Below are 17,926 nucleotides of genomic sequence, written 5' to 3' on the forward strand. Positions count from 1 at the left end.
CATCCCGACCCCTCAGGTCGTCTGGGACCGGTCTACTTTCTGTTCCCAGAGTCAGAACTAAACATGGAGAAGCAGCGTTCAGTTTTTCTGCTCCACATATCTGGAACAAAGTCCCAGAAAGCTGCAGGTCTGCTGAGACCCTCAGCTCATTTAAATCAAGATTGAAGACCTTTCTGTTTGCTGCTGCCTTTAATTGAACCACGTTCAATTAATATATTAATCAATTTCCTGCATTTCTGCATTTTACTACTGCATTTTATTTCTTACACTGTTTTTTAATTGTATTTGAAATCTCCTTTTCTTTTGCCTTGTGTTTTGATGCTTTTAATGGTTTTATGTGAAGCACTTTGAATTACCTTGTTGTTGAAATGTGCTATACAAATAAACGTGCCTTGCCTTGCCTTGTAACACTCGAGAGCCGGTAAACAAATTGCAAGATTTAAGTAAAATAATTGTTTTTGTTTTGTCTCCTCACTCTTTGTTTCCGTCGTCCTCCTTCCTTCCCTGTTTCCTCGCCCCTCTCTCCTCACCCTCTCTCCTCATTTGTCCTGACCTCTCCCTCCGTCCCTTTCTTGTCTCTCTGTCTCCAGGTGGCTATAAAAATAGTGGATAAGACCCAGCTGGACGATGAGAACCTGAAAAAGATTTTCAGAGAGGTGCAGATCATGAAGTTGCTGAAGCACCCCCACATCATCCGCCTCTACCAGGTACACATTAACCCACAGCTCACACCTGAGACCCATGGCCCGATAGGAAAAGGACAAACAATACATGTTGGTGACTGGCCCACGGTGTTGAACATGGCCGCCGGCATTGTTTGGTAGTATTAAAATATAAAGACAATACACTGAGTAAATGGCAGTTTTAGTTCTATTTGAATCTTCCTGTGTGTATGCCAACCACTGCTTACTCATTGTGTTGTGGAACGGGTGAGCCGCCCATCACTGGCCTATCAGAGGCTCTGTAGGTCCTGGTTGTTACCGTTTGTTTATGTCTTCAGGTGATGGAGACGGAGCGGATGATCTATCTGGTGACAGAGTACGCTAGCGGCGGAGAAATATTCGGTAACTGAGTGTCCCGTTTCTCAGCATGTCTCCTCAATTGTTTAACGATTTATTTGTCTAAATGGGAACAGAATCATCTTCATTTGCATATTCACAACGGAGTACCATGAGTCTCTAAACTGTCCATTTTGTGTACGTTTGTGTGTGTGCGTGTGTGCAGACCACCTGGTGGCTCATGGGCGCATGGCGGAGAAGGACGCCAGGAAGAAGTTCAAACAGATTGTGGCAGCAGTCCATTTCTGTCACTGCCGCAACATCGTCCACAGAGACCTGAAGGCTGAGAATCTGCTGCTGGACCACAACCTCAACATCAAAATCGCAGGTGTGTGTGTACACTTAAGAATGTATGGGTGGGAAACTTAATTCCGTGGTTTTGGGCTGTCTTGGTGAGTGGGCAAAGGCAAGTGTCAACATGTGCTTTTGGAAGCCTTTTCTCTGGTTGATTGAGTTGACTCTGTCGAGTGAAGTGATGAGATTGAGTGAACCTCTCCTCTCACCTGGACAGATTTTGGATTCAGTAACCTGTTTTCTCGAGGACAGCTGTTGAAGACGTGGTGTGGCAGCCCTCCCTATGCCGCGCCAGAACTCTTTGAGGGCAAGGAGTACGACGGGCCGAAAGTAGACATATGGGTGAGTAGACTTTCAGGTATGCACACGGCCCTGTTGGGCTGCAGCACAGGGTGTAGCTGATTGGCTCGAAGACAACTAAATAATGAAATGGCGTGACAGGCGACAGTGCCCTGGATTTATTACTTGTTTGTTGAAGTCCTTTTTATATATTGTGGCCTCATGGTTTGTGTCCTGCCGTCTTCTCTCTCTATAGAGCTTAGGTGTGGTGTTGTATGTGTTGGTGTGCGGCGCCCTGCCTTTCGACGGCAGCACTCTACAAAATTTGCGGGCACGTGTCCTCAGCGGCAAGTTCCGCATCCCCTTCTTCATGTCCACAGGTAGGACTCTAGTCAGTCCTCACTCTTCCTGTGTCTCTTTACGTCCTCCGGACCGTAATGCCATTAGCTTTAGTCTCAAGCGTTTTCTCAAATCCAAACAAAAGTCATGTTTTCAGGACTTTGTGTTTATCCTTGTGGTCCATGTTGCATGATAGTTACAAGAAATACAATAAACATGTTGAGTGCGTCCTTCATTCCTCAGAAAACATATTTATATCCATGTTTGCTTAGCAGCAGTCTTCAATGCCTTTGTTCATGCACTACTATGTTAGTTGGTGCGTTACAGCCAGTGAAATAGTGGGAATTGTCCATCTTGTGTGTGTACAATTTGCATCCTTGTGCGTGATACAAACTAAAACCCGCTCACAAAAGCATTGCTCCACAGGGATCCATGTGGTTAACAAGCATCCACAGACTACCCGGAACAGTGGCTTTGGTCAGCTTGAACTTGAAGTTTTCACAGTGGAATAAAATATCAAAATGTTCCCTAAAAACGCTCCTGTGGCAAATTTGGGTTGAGAATTATCTGTGGATGTTGAGACACTTATTTCCCCAAAAAACAAAGTACTGCAATTTAGAAAACAATGTGGAAAGAATTGTAATTTCCTATGAATAATACAAACAATTTTAGCGTTTCGCAATTTTGTTGGTACGTTTGAATATTTTTCCACAAAGTCTGTTTGTGTCGTTGCAGACTGCGAGTACTTGATCAGACACATGTTAGTGCTGGAGCCCAGCAGACGGTTGACCATGGAGCAGATCAATAAGAACAAGTGGATGAGACTAGGAGACCCGGACCCGGACTTCGACAGGGTGAGACTCTCCATCGTCCTGTACTGATAATTATCGAACGCAAAATCATTCCAGCCTAACATGTGTTGAGTCTGTGTTGCATTGTGCGTCTTTGTGCACATATTAGCTTAGCACAAAGACCATAAAGCGCTAGCCCGGCTGTGTGCACCTACCGGCACCTCCAAAGCTCACGAATTAACATGAATATAAATGAATCCCCTCCAGTTGATAGCGGAGTGTGAGCAGGTGAAGACGGAGCGAGAGATCGAACTCATCAATGAGCAGGTGCTGATAGCCATGTGTGAGATGGGCCTGGACCGAGAACGCACACTTCAGGTTGGCCACAAATACGTAGCTGACTTCCGTTTTCTGCTCTGCCTTTTGGTAAAAACAAATAGAGGTGTAACGGTCTTAGTAACTTGTACTAATTCTGCCTTTTCTTCTCCAGTCCCTACAAACGGATGCATACGATCACTATAGCGCCATCTACAGTTTGCTGGCCGACCGCCTCAAGAAACACAAGACCCTGCGCGTGGCCCCGCCCACACCGCGCTCCATTAGCTATCCTCTTAACGCCGTACAGGTAATTCATCGCTCACTGGTGTTGGCTTCATGTTGGTGGTTTAGCAGCCCGCACGTGTCACTTTTCAACACAGTTTCATAGTATTGTGGGAAGTTGTTTTATAGTTGTAAGCAATGTTTCAAGATGGTCACAACCTGAGCGTAACACACCCTAAAGTTATCTCATCCATCAGATGTGTACCTCTCAATACAGCGAATTAACTGTGTAGATTTATTCCTCGTGGATATGTTGCTTCTTCCTTGTTATTAAAGTAGCAGTTGATGGTGAGTGCTTTTGTTGAAGCTGAGTTGATTGCTTTAACCCACATCCACCAATCCCACTGCACTGAGATTGCTAGATTATTAGCACAATCCTCACACGACCCGTCTGTGTATGTGTGTACGTGCCCAGCAGACGGATCCGCAGGGTAATCCCGTTAGCATGACCGTTCCCCACGTCCAGCTCATCAACCCAGAGAACCAGATCGTTGAGGTGAGTCCACGATGGCTGCATCCCCGTTGCAGCAGTAGGGTCCTCGTGCACGATAAACAAGCTAGTCTATGTAGCTGAAGTCCCAACCATAGCTCTCACTGCTTCTTATTTAAAGAGTTTGATTGTTAGCATTGTTGTTAACGTGTTAAAGGAATTGATGCACCACCTAAACATCAGTCAACACAACTGCTTCCAGTCATATTTAAGACGTTTTACATGTTTTTAGTTACTGCATGTCCAGTATTTACAGCTTACTACTGTTAGTGCAGCCCGGGATCCATCTCGCACACTATGACCAGACTCTCATAATCTCTCACACACACAGAACACACACAGCCTCAAAGCTGACTCACAAATGCTGTGAAACACAAGAATGCGTCAGATTACTGCATTGCAGCAGGGATTTTAATAGAAGACCTGAACTTTTAAAGCATGTATATTACAATTGAAACTTATTTAAAATGTATGTCATGGTTTGATACAATGCAGAAAGGGCATTGCTAATGACAGAATGTGTGTGTGTGTGTGTGTGTGTGTGTGTATTTGTTGTTTAGCCGGATGGCAACATGGCACTGGACAGCGATGAAGGGGAGGAGCCATCTCCCGAGGCCATGGCTCGCTACCTTTCCATGAGGCGGCACACGGTGGGAGTACCAGACCAAAGGTAAAGCTCTCAGTGATGTTTCATAGTAAATGTCTTATATTTGGGATATATGAGCTAGTTGCCACATAAATGAAGCCACTGACTCCTGTCCGGTCATTGTCCCCTCTTCCACCACAGGACAGAGATGCAGGAGGACCTCCAGAAACTGCCACCAGGTTTCCCTTGCGGTGCAGTTCCCCAGCCCCTGTTCCCCTCACTGGCCCCCACTATGGGCCAAATGCACACTCTCATGCCCACGCAGAGCTTGCAGCCCACACAGCAGCTAGAGTACAAGGTACAGTCAGTTGGGTTAGATTGGACGTGGGCTCTTTCAGTTTGTACTGGGAAGCTTCTGGAAGTCGTCAGTTAGTTTCCAGAAACGTATTAATTTCCCCTCAAATCTGACTTTCTGTCTGCTGATCCTCCAGGAGCAGTCGTTGCTGCAGCCACCTACCCTGCAGCTGCTCAACGGCATGGGGCCTCTCGGTCGAAGAGCTTCCGACGGCGGGGCCAACATTCAACTACACGCTCAGCTCCTCAAGAGGCCCCGGGGGCCCTCACCGCTTGTTGCCAGCCCGGTGAGGATCTGGATTTCTGTGCATTCTTTCGACATCCTCCCCTTATATAAACTGAGTGTTGACTGGTAAATTCTTCTTGCCTCTCTTAGCACCCGATCCCTGCAGTAGCTCCGGTGGATGAGGAAGGTTCAGACGGAGAGCCAGACCAGGAGGCAGTACAGAGGTATCCCACGATTACGTTGTTTGGTGAAGGGCTACACTGTACAGGGGTGCTGTCTAAACTGGATACTCTGGGAGGCCGTAACCTGCGACAAGACATCTGTGGGTTCTGTATGGATGTAGTCCTTTCAGTAGTTTTATTAGTTAGATTTACATTTATTCTTTACTTAACTAAATTACTAGGACATTTATTATAGCAATGGCCTGTTCAGCAAACTTAAGAGGAGGATCTATGTGTTAAATCCAGTGAGTTGAATAACTTCTTTATTGCAAAAAAGCAAAACAAAATGGGGTTACCAAACAAATACGACACAGTGGAGGTTAACAGACATATTTATGCAAGAAAAACCTTTCAAAATAAGAGACTTGGAAGGAGCTGACGTCAGGCCAGGGTAGTGACAGCATCAGGTTTGGGTTATGGGGTCTGGATGTTGGATTCAGAAGTCCAGGTTGGAGTTTCCCAGCCGGTCCTCCTCAGACAGCACCTTCTGTAGACTTCGCTGGTGTCCTGGGTTGCTGGGAGTGAGTGCCTGTAGGCTGCTCTGCTTTTTCCTACGGGAGGTGGCCACTCTGCTGTGGTGCTTACACCATCTCTCCTCCTATCTCCATCGCGCAAGTGCCTTCTGCCACAGTTCCAAAACTCAATCTGCCACCAAATCCAGCTCTTTAGCCAAGAGCTTCTTTGTCTCTTTCATTTCAGTAAGTGCCAAATTATTCTCCGGACTTTCTCACTCTTTCTCTCACAGCTTTGCTAAGCTTGCAAAACCCCAAAAAAAAATCGGCATCCAGTCCAATCCTTAAATTGGAAGCTGGGGGGTTGTGGGATACCCGTAAGCAATAACATCCATCTATGGTGTAATTTTATTTTGTTTTTCTGATTGGCTAAGATGATATGAATGATGGCACCTATTGGCAGAGTTGGGAAGGGGCGGGCCTTCCCCCCCCCCCCCTTAGCCAATGAGGACAGAGAGCTGACCAGCGCTGCTTCCTGTCTCCCACCCTCACCCCCGTCCTCCCCCCTCCCTGCGGCCCAGGTACCTGGCGAACCGCTCCAAGCGGCACACGACGCACGCGCTCACGAGCACATCGCATGGCGAGCCCTCGGCAGAGTCACAGCGGCCCCAGGGCCCCCGCCAGAGGGGGGGCTGGGCCCCCGACACACACAATCGGTGAGGGGACACGCCCGCTCCGAGCTGTATATGCACAAACACACACTCACATTAAATGAGGGGCATATTAACCCTGTCTTTTTCCCCTTCTCTCTCACCCACACACACACACACACACACACATACACATACTTACACTCGCACACACAGCTGATCTCACACACACACACACACACTGGTGAGGATGCACTCTCACCAAGGGAAGGTTGTGCACCTTCCAAAGACGCATCACCAGTTAACCTTTTAAAGTTTCCCTCATAAACCTGGAACCTGGAATAGCAGTCATATCATATTTCTGTGTTTTTGTTTTTGTGTTTAGCTGTTGTCCCTTTATTATAAGTATCATCTTCCTCCAACTCAGATTAGAACGTCTCTTGAGATGCTAGATGTGCTTTTGTATTTGGCTGCATTGGCAGAAGTACCGGTAAGTTGTGGCTTCATTGAGGGAAAGTTGTTGATCATGCAACACTTTTTGGGTGGCAGACGCTGTGATATGCTGGCTATCTGAATGCCAGCTCAAAGTAGTAGTTCATGTGCTTTTAACTACACAATGAAAAGTAGACAAGAGCTTGTTTGTAGAAAACTCCTCAAGAAGCGTTCCTTTAATGTCCTATACTGGATGAATAACTATGGTATGAATAATGTCCCTTCCCTTTTTATCAACTGTGGCATTTATTATCCTGAAATATTTTGTCTCATTGACTTCAGCTGTTACAAAGGTGCAGTGACTTCTGGGACGAAGAGTCAAGGGTTTAAAAGTGATTGTAGTCACAGCCCCTCTTCAAAGTTAACATTCCCTCCATAACTTTACTCCAACTCTTCTGTCGTGATTGACGGGATGGATGAAACCATTTTAAGGAGAGCTACTGGATTCATTGATACATGAATTTTGGGCTCCTTATGTTTGTAACACCAGCTATTCATAACTCAGTGAGGCCTCAGAGAGCCATCTCGTGGGCTGCAGAGGTACTGCACAATGGATGGATTAAATATAAATACAAAGGTTTTTTGGTCATTTACAAAGCTAGTCATCTTTATAACTAAATGTAAAAATAGTCAATATTAAAATGATTAAATTAAATGACCACTTACGTTTGAATATCACGTCAATTGCGACAGATGATCAGGAGACGATCGCCAACATTCCCACCGATGCAGTGGCACGAAATACATTTTCGATGAAAAAGTGACGTAGGAGAGAACCGGGATGATGCAGAATACATTAAATGTGGATCCATAATGGCAGGCAGTGATGGGGATGGGTTAGCAGATTATTTATTTTGGTCGTTACAGCTGATGGAGGCACAACACATATATATATTCAGCCCAGTTTATTTAGTTATTTTATTTGGGATGGTGGTTCTCTGAATGTTTTTAACGATCAGCAGTTTGAGAACCCCTGTTCTACACTCAACATATCATATCATTATATTTCATGTAACTTGTATTATTTTGTGCACGGTTGAAAAGCTCAAGCTTCTCGTGTGTGTTTCTGTGTCTGTGACTGAATGTGTGTGTGTGTGTGTGTGTGTCACTGTGTCTGTTATTTGTGTGTGTGCGTGTGTGTGTGTGTGTGTGCGTACACACGTATCTGTGTCTCCTCCCTGTGGTCCCCCCCTCAGGTCCAGCTATAAGGACTGTAACACCCTTCATCTCCCCATGGAGCGCTTCTCACCGGTCAGACGCTTTTCTGACGGAGCCGCCACCATCCAGGCCTTCAAGGCTCACCTGGAGAACAGCAGCCTCATTAAGCAACTCAAACAGGTACGCCACACTCCTCACTGTTGAGGGCTGCCATCTGTTGAAGACATACATGGAGTTGTGTTATTTTAAGGGTCTGTAGGAGGCAATAAGGCATTTCTGAAGAAGTGTACTGATCAAAACCAACGACTTCACCAGGTGCTGAGATTTCAGAAATCCCCTGCTCTGTAGTCCCCTTTGGCCTAACCCCCCCTCCGGCTCGGTGCTTTCCAACAGTGGCGCAACATATTTGGCTCTCAAGGCGAAAAGTGCAGAAATAAGGATGCATCGCAGCTCGTCTCTCGGGAATACAAACTTAGGTTTCCTGGCACTGTAAAGCTGCTTTATGCGCCAAGAACAACACCAGTCGCTCTCTAGATGTGGACCACTGTGATGCACATATTTCCTCTGAGAAAGTAACAGGCTAGCTGTGTGGGTATATGGTTATATTCGTAATTCTGCCCCCTCGTGCTCTCTCCTCTGGTCTCGGCTACAATTCAGTGCAAAATAAAAACAACCACGCGGCAGTAAGAAGCACATCTTTCATTTTTAGCAGTGAGCTTCACAGCAGCTCACTGCTTCTAAATGCTTACAATGTGACAATTTAGGCAAAGTATTTTTAAATTTTCTTTTTTTTTTTTAAGGTGACACCACGACAAAGTAGTTACAGAGCAAAATTACAACAAGAGTTTTATGAGACTTATCTTTTGCTGTTGGTAATCATGTGACGTCCAAAGTGTAAACAAGCTGAACCAATCACAGCACCGTTGTTCAACGCCGACACATTCCGGACTTTCTGATATCTCTCGCTTGAGAAATCCTCAAGCCGGGTCTCGAGACGTCACGTCACTCGCACTGCAATGGGATTAGCTCCCCCAGAGGGAGGCGTAGGGAGGGAGGCTAATCATCACGTTCACGGTGGGTGCTTCCTCTCGGGCATGCGGTGACGTGCTGGGAACATCATTGCTCTCAAGTGTATAGGGGGTTAACACGGGTGGAGAAGAGGTGAACTCACTCAAAGAACCCCTGATCAGATAAAATGTCATTTTCTACTTTTTCTTTTAAATATTGTGATTAATATTTGGGGACCGTCTCTTGTGTTTTCCGACAGGAGTGTGAGCAGCTCCAGAAAATGTACGCCGCCCAGCAGGATGAGCGATTCCTGGAGCACACACAGCAACAGCATATCCTCTACCAGCAAGAGCAAATAATCCTCCACCAGCAAATCCAGGTATTTGACGCTGACGCGGCAGCCGTCACAAAGACATCATTACAGACCGAAGCTACGCTTTCCCCGTGCGCGGTGGTTACAGCGGTGTTTGCCGCTGTTCATAATCTTTCGTGTGAGACGGGTCGAGCTCTGTTTTTATGATCCCAATGCTTTACAAGGTCAGGTAACAAAGATGTAAGCTTCGTAGTAAGTGCTATTGATTTGGATCACTGGCGGCTTGGGTATCCTGCTCTGTGGCCTCATTTGTCTCCTCAGCTTGAGTCCTCTCTTAAGGACACGCTCTCTCCTTATGAGCACTTCCGTCTGCAAATCATGTCTTATTTGATTTCTTTTCGCCTGCAGGGTCTGTCTTTAGGCCATGGAGAGAGCCAGCCCAGTCACCTAACCCACCAGCTCCAGAGGTGAACACACACACACACACACACACACACACACACACACACACACACACACACACACACACACACACACACACACAGGCGTATTACTCATCCGCTATTGAACGGTGAACAATGAACGTGATACCGTGGTGCAGTGCTATTGACTGAAGTGTTACATCACGGTCTCTTCTCTTCTCCTCTCCTACTCTCCCCCGTCCTCCCTCAGGTTGCACATCCAGCCATCCAGCCCTCCGCCAACACATCCCAGCAACCACCTCTTCAGACAGCCCGACCAGAGCCCTCCGCCTTGCTCTGCAGGCATGATGCAAGGGCACGGTTAGTGAAGCGATCGCTGGAGTGTTTAAGATGCTTCTTTACATTGTAGCTGGTGTAGACGGGAGGGCAACGAAGGGATAAGTCCATCTTCGACTGGTTATGATCTTCTGATGGGTGACTTATTTCAAAGGACACTTATTGACTGTTCAGTCACAGCTTAGCCTTACATTTGTTATTTATCGCCTTTATTTTGTGCATAAACACAGACGTTAGTTAGTTCGTTTAAGGTGTCAGTCGGGACCAAGCCTAACAGTCAGCTGAAAGGTAGTAATAGGAATCTAGTTGCTCTCATTCCCAGAGGGATTTAAGTGGGTAAAAAGAGAACTCTGTGTCATGATGCCAGCTTTCAGGAAGTTTGAGATTTTGCTCTCCCGACTTGTCTCTTCTTCCAGGAGGTCCGTCACCGGTGCAGTACCAGCACGGTGCTCCTGCGCTCTATCAAGGCCAGAGTGGCAGCCCGCCTCCCACAGCACTGACTCGAGTCCCCCTGCCAACCAATCAGCAAGCAGCATCTGCTCGCCCCACCGTACCGTTGGCACAGGGTGTACCTCAACAGCAGCAGGTGACTTTGCAATGGTTGCACGCATTGCTTTCAAACGAAGCCTCTCCGAAGGTCTTGGATCAATAATGAATATTAACGTTGTGCAGGTGACCATTCAGGTTCAAGAGGTGGAGCTGGGAGGCGGAGCACAGAGACAGGGCGGCTTTCTGTCCACGCAGGGGCACCGAGTCCTCGGGAAGCAGCTGAGCGCAGACAACGCCGAGACGCACAGGTGACCCCGCCCATCCTGTCTGCTGATGGCGGCCATTTTCTTTGTTGTCTTCTTCAGTTTTTTTTGTTTTTTATTTCTCTCTCCATGACATCGCTGCTTTGAACAGACTTCATGCTATTTGTTGTGTTTTTGTTCATCATTGTTTGTTTCTAACTGTTTTTTTGTGTTTTACATTTCTGCCATCTCTGCCCATTTTCTACGACGTCTTATTTTGAAACTGTAGTCAGCAATACTGTTGCTCAGGCCAGAGAGTTTATGTGCGACAGTGAAGACTTTATTTGTTACCGGTATTGAAAAATGAATGTAAATCCCCAATCCTCCAACTTCGCTGAGATGACATCAACAGATTCTCCACCTCAGTGTAGCTGGGTGAGTGAGTGGACGTAGATGTTTTGGAAGTATATGTAGAGGTCCCAACAGTTAAAGTAGTCAGTGAGTAGTCGGTGCCTTCGCTGAGCGGTTGTGTAACAATCTTCAAATGTACACTGAAATCTCAGAATGTATCCTCTGGAAATGATTTTTACACCTCTCAGTGAAGACTAGTCTGTCGATGTGCTGTGATGTTAATGACAGCATCGCTATGATGGAAGAGGATTGGTAGCATGTTGATGTGAGACAAACAGGTAGCTAACTATCCTCTGCATTCCCTCCTTGTCCTCCAGTCGCAGCCTTGGCCGCTTCACATCGGGTTATGACCAAACTCAGTTTAATCCCCACCTCTTCCCCGGCGACGCCGCCTCCCGGTGCGCCTACAGCCACTACCTGCAGGGAGCCTCCCTCAAAGTCCCGGGCCTGGAGGAGTACCAGAGCGGGGTGGTCGGGGCCGCCACATACGGCCCCCCTTCTACACTACAGCAGGCCCTGCTCTCCCCGACTCCTCTGGAGTACCGCCCACCGCAGCATCACGTCACCCCCACCCTGCAGGGCCTCCTGTCCCCCCGCCACTCTCTAACGGGCCACGCCGACCCCAGGCTGCCGCCCCAAGACCTGGCCGCCCTGCTGAAGAGGCACAGCCCCCGGCCGTGCTCGGCGACCCCCACACCGCCCGGCGGTGCGCCCCCAGAGTACGGAGAGATGCTGCTTCTCCGCCAGCTGAGCCAGGGGGAGAGCTTGGAGCTGCCGGCGCAGCAGAGTGCCCCCGGAGGCCAACACTATCACCACCTCCTCCAGATTCGACCACCCGACGTGCAGCCACAGCAGCACCCGGCCCAGGCCCCTTGCCCCTTACCTCACTCGGAGAGCATGGAGGAGGACGAGGTGCCAGCTGGCTACAACCACCCGCACGAGGGCCTGCTGGCCAAGGCAGGAGAAGGCCATGAGCTCCTGGGGCCCCCCCAAGGAGGAACCCCGCCCTATACCTCCCCTACACACAGCCATGGGGGCTTCATAAGGAACGCTCCAGCATCTAGAGGTAAGACACGTTGACGCAGCTGTTATGAAACTCTACAGAACGTTTTATTTTCACACAGTACATTCAGTGTCCACATCTTTTCTGTCAGAATCCGAGCATGCGGAGTGCAGGCCCCAAGGGCAGGCCATGGAGGTGCCTGATCATAATGGTGTGGGCTATTCAGGAGTTCCCCAGGGTGACGCCTATAGGTCCCGTGGACAGCTACAGCGCCACCACACCATCCAGACCTGTGACGATGCCTATGTGAGTGAAACGCTACAGTGTGCAATGCCAAGCGGATGGCAGGAAGAAGCTCACATTTCTGTGGCATGTGAATATTGGAGAGTGTGACGTATCGGTTCATCTCGCTTTCTGTTTAGAAGGATAACAGCTTCAGGTTTGCGTGACCGAATGAATCTAGAAGTCCTATTCTTGGGGCGTCCACACCCTATTAGCATTACTCAATCATCCAAACAAAGTTCTCGAGGCTGCTCATTATGTATCAGAGGTTGTTTTTTTTTTTTTTCTGCGTCTAAAACGGTTCTTCATGCTCTGTCCAGGATCAGGCGGAGCCCATGTCGGGAATGAGCCTGTTGGCCGGGAAGGCCCTGAGCTCCGCTCGCATGTCGGACATTCTCAGCCAGACGTCACTGACGGGAAGCCAGCAGCTGCGCCAGCGGGAAGAGTCGGGTCAGTAGGAGAAGTGCATTAGGACACTTTTAAGAACTTCAATACGTGCTTGTCTATATCGGTAAAAGATGTGTTTCCTCGTGCAGAGTGTGATGTGGAAGAGGAGCTCCATGCGGCGGCCTGCTACCCCTCCTCCTGCACCAGTGACATGCTCCTCAGCTACAAACCCCCTGACCTGCAGTACAGCATGGAGCAGGCTGGGGTCTAGCACAGGTACCCGCGTGCAGCAAAGGCTCAGTAGAGAGTGATTATGTTTCATTTTTGTCTAGTTTAAATGGCTGCAAACACTTCTAAACAGCCACATATGAAATTGCAAATTCAAGACTTTTACACACTTGTAAGGAAAGTGTGTGGCCAAAGAAGCTAATGTTTTAAAGAAACAAGTCATAGTTGACGCAACATGTTTCCAAATATGAATAGTTTCTTCTTTCTCTTAGGAGGGGGTGTCTCCTGTGTACAGCGGTCCATATCAGCCATCCTGACTTGTGTTGACTTGAGTTGAGCAGCATCACGCCAAACCACCGCTCTCTGCCCAAACGGGGGCGCTCCACGTCCATCTGTCTGTCTCCATCGGTCCTTGGGAGGGCAGTCTGCGCAAGAGTGTGTAGGGGGGGTGCAGACATTAAGAGGGTGGGGGGGGGGGGGGGGTCACAGGTGGGGCCTCGGGATTCCAAAGGTCAAAGTGCCAGCATTTCCTGCACAGACATCCAGCATTCGTTGCCGCAGGTTGTCTTCTCTTTTCACCTCCCATCACGGGTAGATTGGGGTTCCACTCCTCCCTCTTTCGACTCGACCCCCCCCACACACACACACACACACACCCCTCGCCCAACTGCTGCCCCGACCTAACCCCCCTCCCTTTCACCCATTTGTCTTCTATTAACTGTTGGCATGATGTGTCTCATCGGCCATTGCATTACTGCAGTCATAGTTGCAGGAACATAGAGTCCCATAACACAAAGAAACACACACCGCTGCCACAAACCCAAAGTATTCACATTTGGTGTGAGAGAGTGTGTGTATGTGTGTGCACATGACTGAGAAGAAGAGGTGAGCGGAGGGGAAGGGTGTCTGAGAGGTTCAGTCTGCCCCCCCCCCCCCCCCCCCCCCTGCTGTCCTCCTGCAGCAGATCATTCCGGAGCGGGCTGAAGTCTCTTCTTGGGCCGGGTGGCGGGTGTGTTTTTTGGGGTCAGGCTCCAACTGGGCAACAAAAACCGCTCCTTCCAAAGACGGAGCTCAGTGACGTCATCGCACAGGACAAACCAGCTCTCAGTGTTTTTCTTTCTCTTTGTTCTTCCGTTCATTTCCTTTTTCTTTTATTTTCTTTTAGACTTCATTTTTACGGCTAATGTCCATGTAGGCATTACGGTCAATATTGTTACTCTTATTGTTATTACTGTTTTCTGTGAAAGAGGTTTTATTATAATGAATATTATTATTATTATTATTATTAAAGGAAAAACGGTTCTGTGTTGCAAGGAAGACAACATTGTTCTTTGATTACTAAAGTAATTCTGCACTTTCGGTTCAAGCTATCTTCTCTCTGTTTCCACCTCCTTGCAGCTCCTCGCTCTCTGTCATGCTGTAGCTTTTCACCCCCCCCCCCCCCCCCAAACTATGCCCCCTTTTGTTCAATCCTCCCTTCCCATGTCAGTGACAGTGTATTGCATTGTGGGTAGTTTTACCAGACATTTGCTCCTTTCCTTGTACAGTGATGCCATGTATAGAACGCTATTGCAATTTCTGTATCAAATCTTTTCTTTTTTTTGTTACTATTTTTTGATTTTAGATGTTGGGGAGGTTGTTTTTATATCGGTATTGTTTATCATTTGTGTTTTTTTGGATGTCTTCAAAATGTCTTCTTTTTGTTTCAATGAATCGTGAGATTTCTAGCCAAAAGAGGAAGGAGAGAAGAGAGACAGCTGCTCCTTCTGTCTCAGAAAAAAGATTGTTCTTATTTGTTTTAATATTATCATATCGAGACACTTGAATAAGAGGAAAGTAATTATTTTGTGTTGCTTTTTTTTTTTTTTAAGTATAATTTCAATTGGATGTTGTCGTGACTGTCATTCTTGTCGATGTCGGGCCTGTTGTCTGTTACCGGGGTAGTTAGGCAGGCTGTACAGGGTCAGGCTTTGGTCTTTGTCTGGGGTGGTTCGGGTGCTACAGAGACTTGACGCTCTTAAAAATGACAAAAAGAGACACAAAAAAACCAACAAACTGAGGGAATAACTTGTAATATAGCTGACATATCATTCTAAACATCCCATGTGTGGAAACGGACAAACCCACTTCCCTCTCTCGCTGCCCCGCCTTTCTGCTGTGATCCTCCCGCCACCTTTTACTACATCGGCTTCTGATCGGACGACGCTCTGCGGACACGGTTCCTCCCACGCTAACCAAGGAGGAAACTACAACTACTATTACCCCCCCCACCTGGACACGCCTCCCAAGCCGTCAAAGGGAAACATTTCAGGATGCGACCACAGGAGGGAACATCTCCAGTTGGACTGTATTCGCAGCAGAGGAATACGAGGGCGGACCTTCAAACATATCTACCGCAGTCGGATGGAGGCTACAGCACACGTCGGACCACAGCAGAAGACAGAACCGCCCTTCTTTTAAAATTTGGTTTTATTTGTTGGACCCTCTATTTATCCTCCCATATACAGGACCCACTGGGTCCATATAGGGCCAGCAAGAGACTGTGGTGCGAAGAATAAAGCTCCACTTTGTATGTATCCGTACTGGACAGACTTCACGACACCTGGCTGCAGCGGTTGACTTTTCGTGCGCTCTTCATTCGCACAGTGTCGCTTCCTGTTTCGCCAACACTCGCTCCCATTCAGAGCAGTTGGAAGTAGCTTTAGTGGTAAAATCACAGCCTCTAAAACAATGAGTGTTAACACTGAAGGAGGATGGATTCACGAGATTATTTTTGCATTTTCTGTTTTTCTTTTCCCCAAAGCGGAGTCCGTGTCTCTTTGGCAGAAGGAACTGGTGTTCCCGGTCCGTCCTGCCTCCAGCTCTCATTCGTTCCTCTTTCAGATCAGATCTGAGTTCCTTCGTTGTTTACAGCAAGCCAGAAGAAGTGAGATCTGAACGAGAAAACAATGGAGCACTCGGGCAAGTTATTGGGAGAGGAAACGGCTGAAATGGAAGACACTGCGTGTCTCTTGTCCCGCGGCGGGATAGAAACTCTAAAATTAAGACCGGAGGCTCCGGCTTGTCTATCGTGATGCTTCAGATCTGTGTTTGGGAGGTAAGGAGCAGGTGCCCACAGGAAGGGACAGCGTGTGAGTGGAAAGCACTGCAGATGATGGAGAGGTGAAGCTTCACACGCATCTTCTGCCTGATCAGACCTCCCCCTCCCTGCTCAGCCAGCTCTGCTCCTGTTTCTTAGGTTCATTTAGTTTTTCTATTGGTTCATTTTTGTCTCTTTGTTTTTGTTTATGTTCATTTCTGTTGAGTACAAAAATACTAAAGTGCAACAACAATGATTAAAAAGAATATCAACCAAACTGAGATGAATAAATAAATATATATCAATAAAGAACTAATTTAAAAAGGTCATGACTTGTGTGTCTTTGTGTCGCCTGCTGCAGGCCTTTGAGTCGTGATGGAGCTTTGTAAGCGCTGATGGTGCAGTTTGAACACGACGTTACCGCAATCATAAAGGACCATGTGTGTTGGACTACAACACGGTTTTCGTTCTTATCACTTTGCTTTCACGTTTTACTTTTCATGCCGCCGTTGATTTATTTCATGTTAAGACTATTGCAATTAACGTGATGTCTAATTTCACAGCTGTTTTTATTAATGATTCATTTCTCGGAGATGTCTTCAAATAGCTTGTTTTGTCCAGCAGTCAAATACCCAGACACTAAGCTCACTCTCTCATAAGACGGAGAAATGCAGGAAATGTTTGCCTTTTTTTTTTTTTCTTGAATGACAAAACACTGTTCCTGATTCATTTCTTTGCCGATTGACCAATTAACCAAAAATGATTTCTGTACAACATAATATAAACCGTCTCGATCGGGATACCAGAGACATGTTAATGTGACGTGCTGGGACATTTTACAGTTTGAAAGTCCACTTATCAGTGCTCTTTAGTGGACAAACAATGTAATAGAGACTTTCTGTATTACCACAAGCCTACTTCGGCCTTTGTGTCCTGTAACTTCCTGTTGCTTATCGGCTGATATCAACATATTTTCAATAAGCTCACCTCTTTATCGTCTTGCAATGTGATGAATGTTTCTATTTCACAGCCGACCTCCACTTCATCTTTTGGAGAGCTCACGGTAGTTCTAAATCTTTCAAGACACAAATGATTTCTGTTATGTTTTCGGGGTGAAAGGTGAATGGGTTCCTTTGCTGATGCAGCAGGAGTTACCTGTTTATGTCCGGCACCAACCAGTCCTGTCAGCAATACGTTATCTGTATCTGTTTACATTATAGTGATGCAAATGTCTTAAATATGAAGCCTAACCCTCTGTTCCTTGTTCCGCTGATGCTTGTCGGTAAAAGGATATAACGTTATTATTAGATGCATTGCTTTTTGGTTGTTTCGTTTTGGTTTAGGACAAGAGAGAAGGGGATAAAAGACGAAACATGGCCGTATTTCCTGAAGAGTATTTGAAGCGTAAATGCTGTCATTAGCACAGGACATACACCTGTTCTACAGGCGTGTTTCCTTTGTCTGCCTTTGGGCTGCAGTGCTCTGCATGCTGCTGCTCCGGTCTGTGCAGCTGCACTGCAGAGGCTTTCCCAGTCTGAAGTAATTGAGCTCAGTCTCAGTGAGCCATGAAGAGCGTCTGTGTGTCAGTCACTTTAAACATGCTCGGTCGATTAACAGGAAGGATGAATGACAGGAAGAGAAGTATCCCCCATGAACTGACCGTTTACTCTCCTCCAGCCACCACAATTCAGTTCCACGTCGTAGATTGTTAACGATTGATGCTTTTGCACAGAGCT

At 47.1% G+C, this 17,926-nt stretch overlaps 1 protein-coding gene across 3 annotated transcripts in view; it reads left to right on the top strand.

Annotated features, from left to right (window-relative positions):
- sik3 (SIK family kinase 3) overlaps positions 1–16,519 on the top strand; it is a gene marked incomplete at its 5' end in the record, with an annotated part of 35,071 nt that extends 18,552 nt beyond the window's left edge. The window contains 25 exons of one of the 3 annotated variants that reach the window (XM_079272081.1): positions 591–707; positions 1,001–1,064; positions 1,225–1,386; positions 1,570–1,694; positions 1,888–2,011; positions 2,706–2,824; positions 3,029–3,139; positions 3,252–3,386; positions 3,777–3,857; positions 4,412–4,521; positions 4,639–4,795; positions 4,929–5,078; positions 5,168–5,241; positions 6,272–6,406; positions 8,029–8,170; positions 9,258–9,377; positions 9,720–9,778; positions 9,984–10,093; positions 10,486–10,655; positions 10,742–10,866; positions 11,529–12,277; positions 12,366–12,520; positions 12,817–12,946; positions 13,033–13,159; positions 13,384–16,519. In XM_079272081.1, coding sequence (XP_079128207.1) covers positions 591–707; positions 1,001–1,064; positions 1,225–1,386; positions 1,570–1,694; positions 1,888–2,011; positions 2,706–2,824; positions 3,029–3,139; positions 3,252–3,386; positions 3,777–3,857; positions 4,412–4,521; positions 4,639–4,795; positions 4,929–5,078; positions 5,168–5,241; positions 6,272–6,406; positions 8,029–8,170; positions 9,258–9,377; positions 9,720–9,778; positions 9,984–10,093; positions 10,486–10,655; positions 10,742–10,866; positions 11,529–12,277; positions 12,366–12,520; positions 12,817–12,946; positions 13,033–13,154 — 3,546 coding nt within the window. In that variant the 3' untranslated portion in view covers positions 13,155–13,159; positions 13,384–16,519. The remainder of the gene's footprint in view (positions 1–590; positions 708–1,000; positions 1,065–1,224; positions 1,387–1,569; positions 1,695–1,887; positions 2,012–2,705; positions 2,825–3,028; positions 3,140–3,251; positions 3,387–3,776; positions 3,858–4,411; positions 4,522–4,638; positions 4,796–4,928; positions 5,079–5,167; positions 5,242–6,271; positions 6,407–8,028; positions 8,171–9,257; positions 9,378–9,719; positions 9,779–9,983; positions 10,094–10,485; positions 10,656–10,741; positions 10,867–11,528; positions 12,278–12,365; positions 12,521–12,816; positions 12,947–13,032; positions 13,160–13,383) is intronic. The other 2 variants (XM_079272082.1, XM_079272080.1) reach the window with 2 other exon arrangements.
- Positions 16,520–17,926: the final 1,407 nt, after the last annotated feature.

Source organism: Melanostigma gelatinosum, assembly GCF_949748355.1.
Source record: "Melanostigma gelatinosum genome assembly, chromosome: 7".
NCBI classification, from domain to species: Eukaryota; Metazoa; Chordata; class Actinopteri; order Perciformes; family Zoarcidae; genus Melanostigma; species Melanostigma gelatinosum.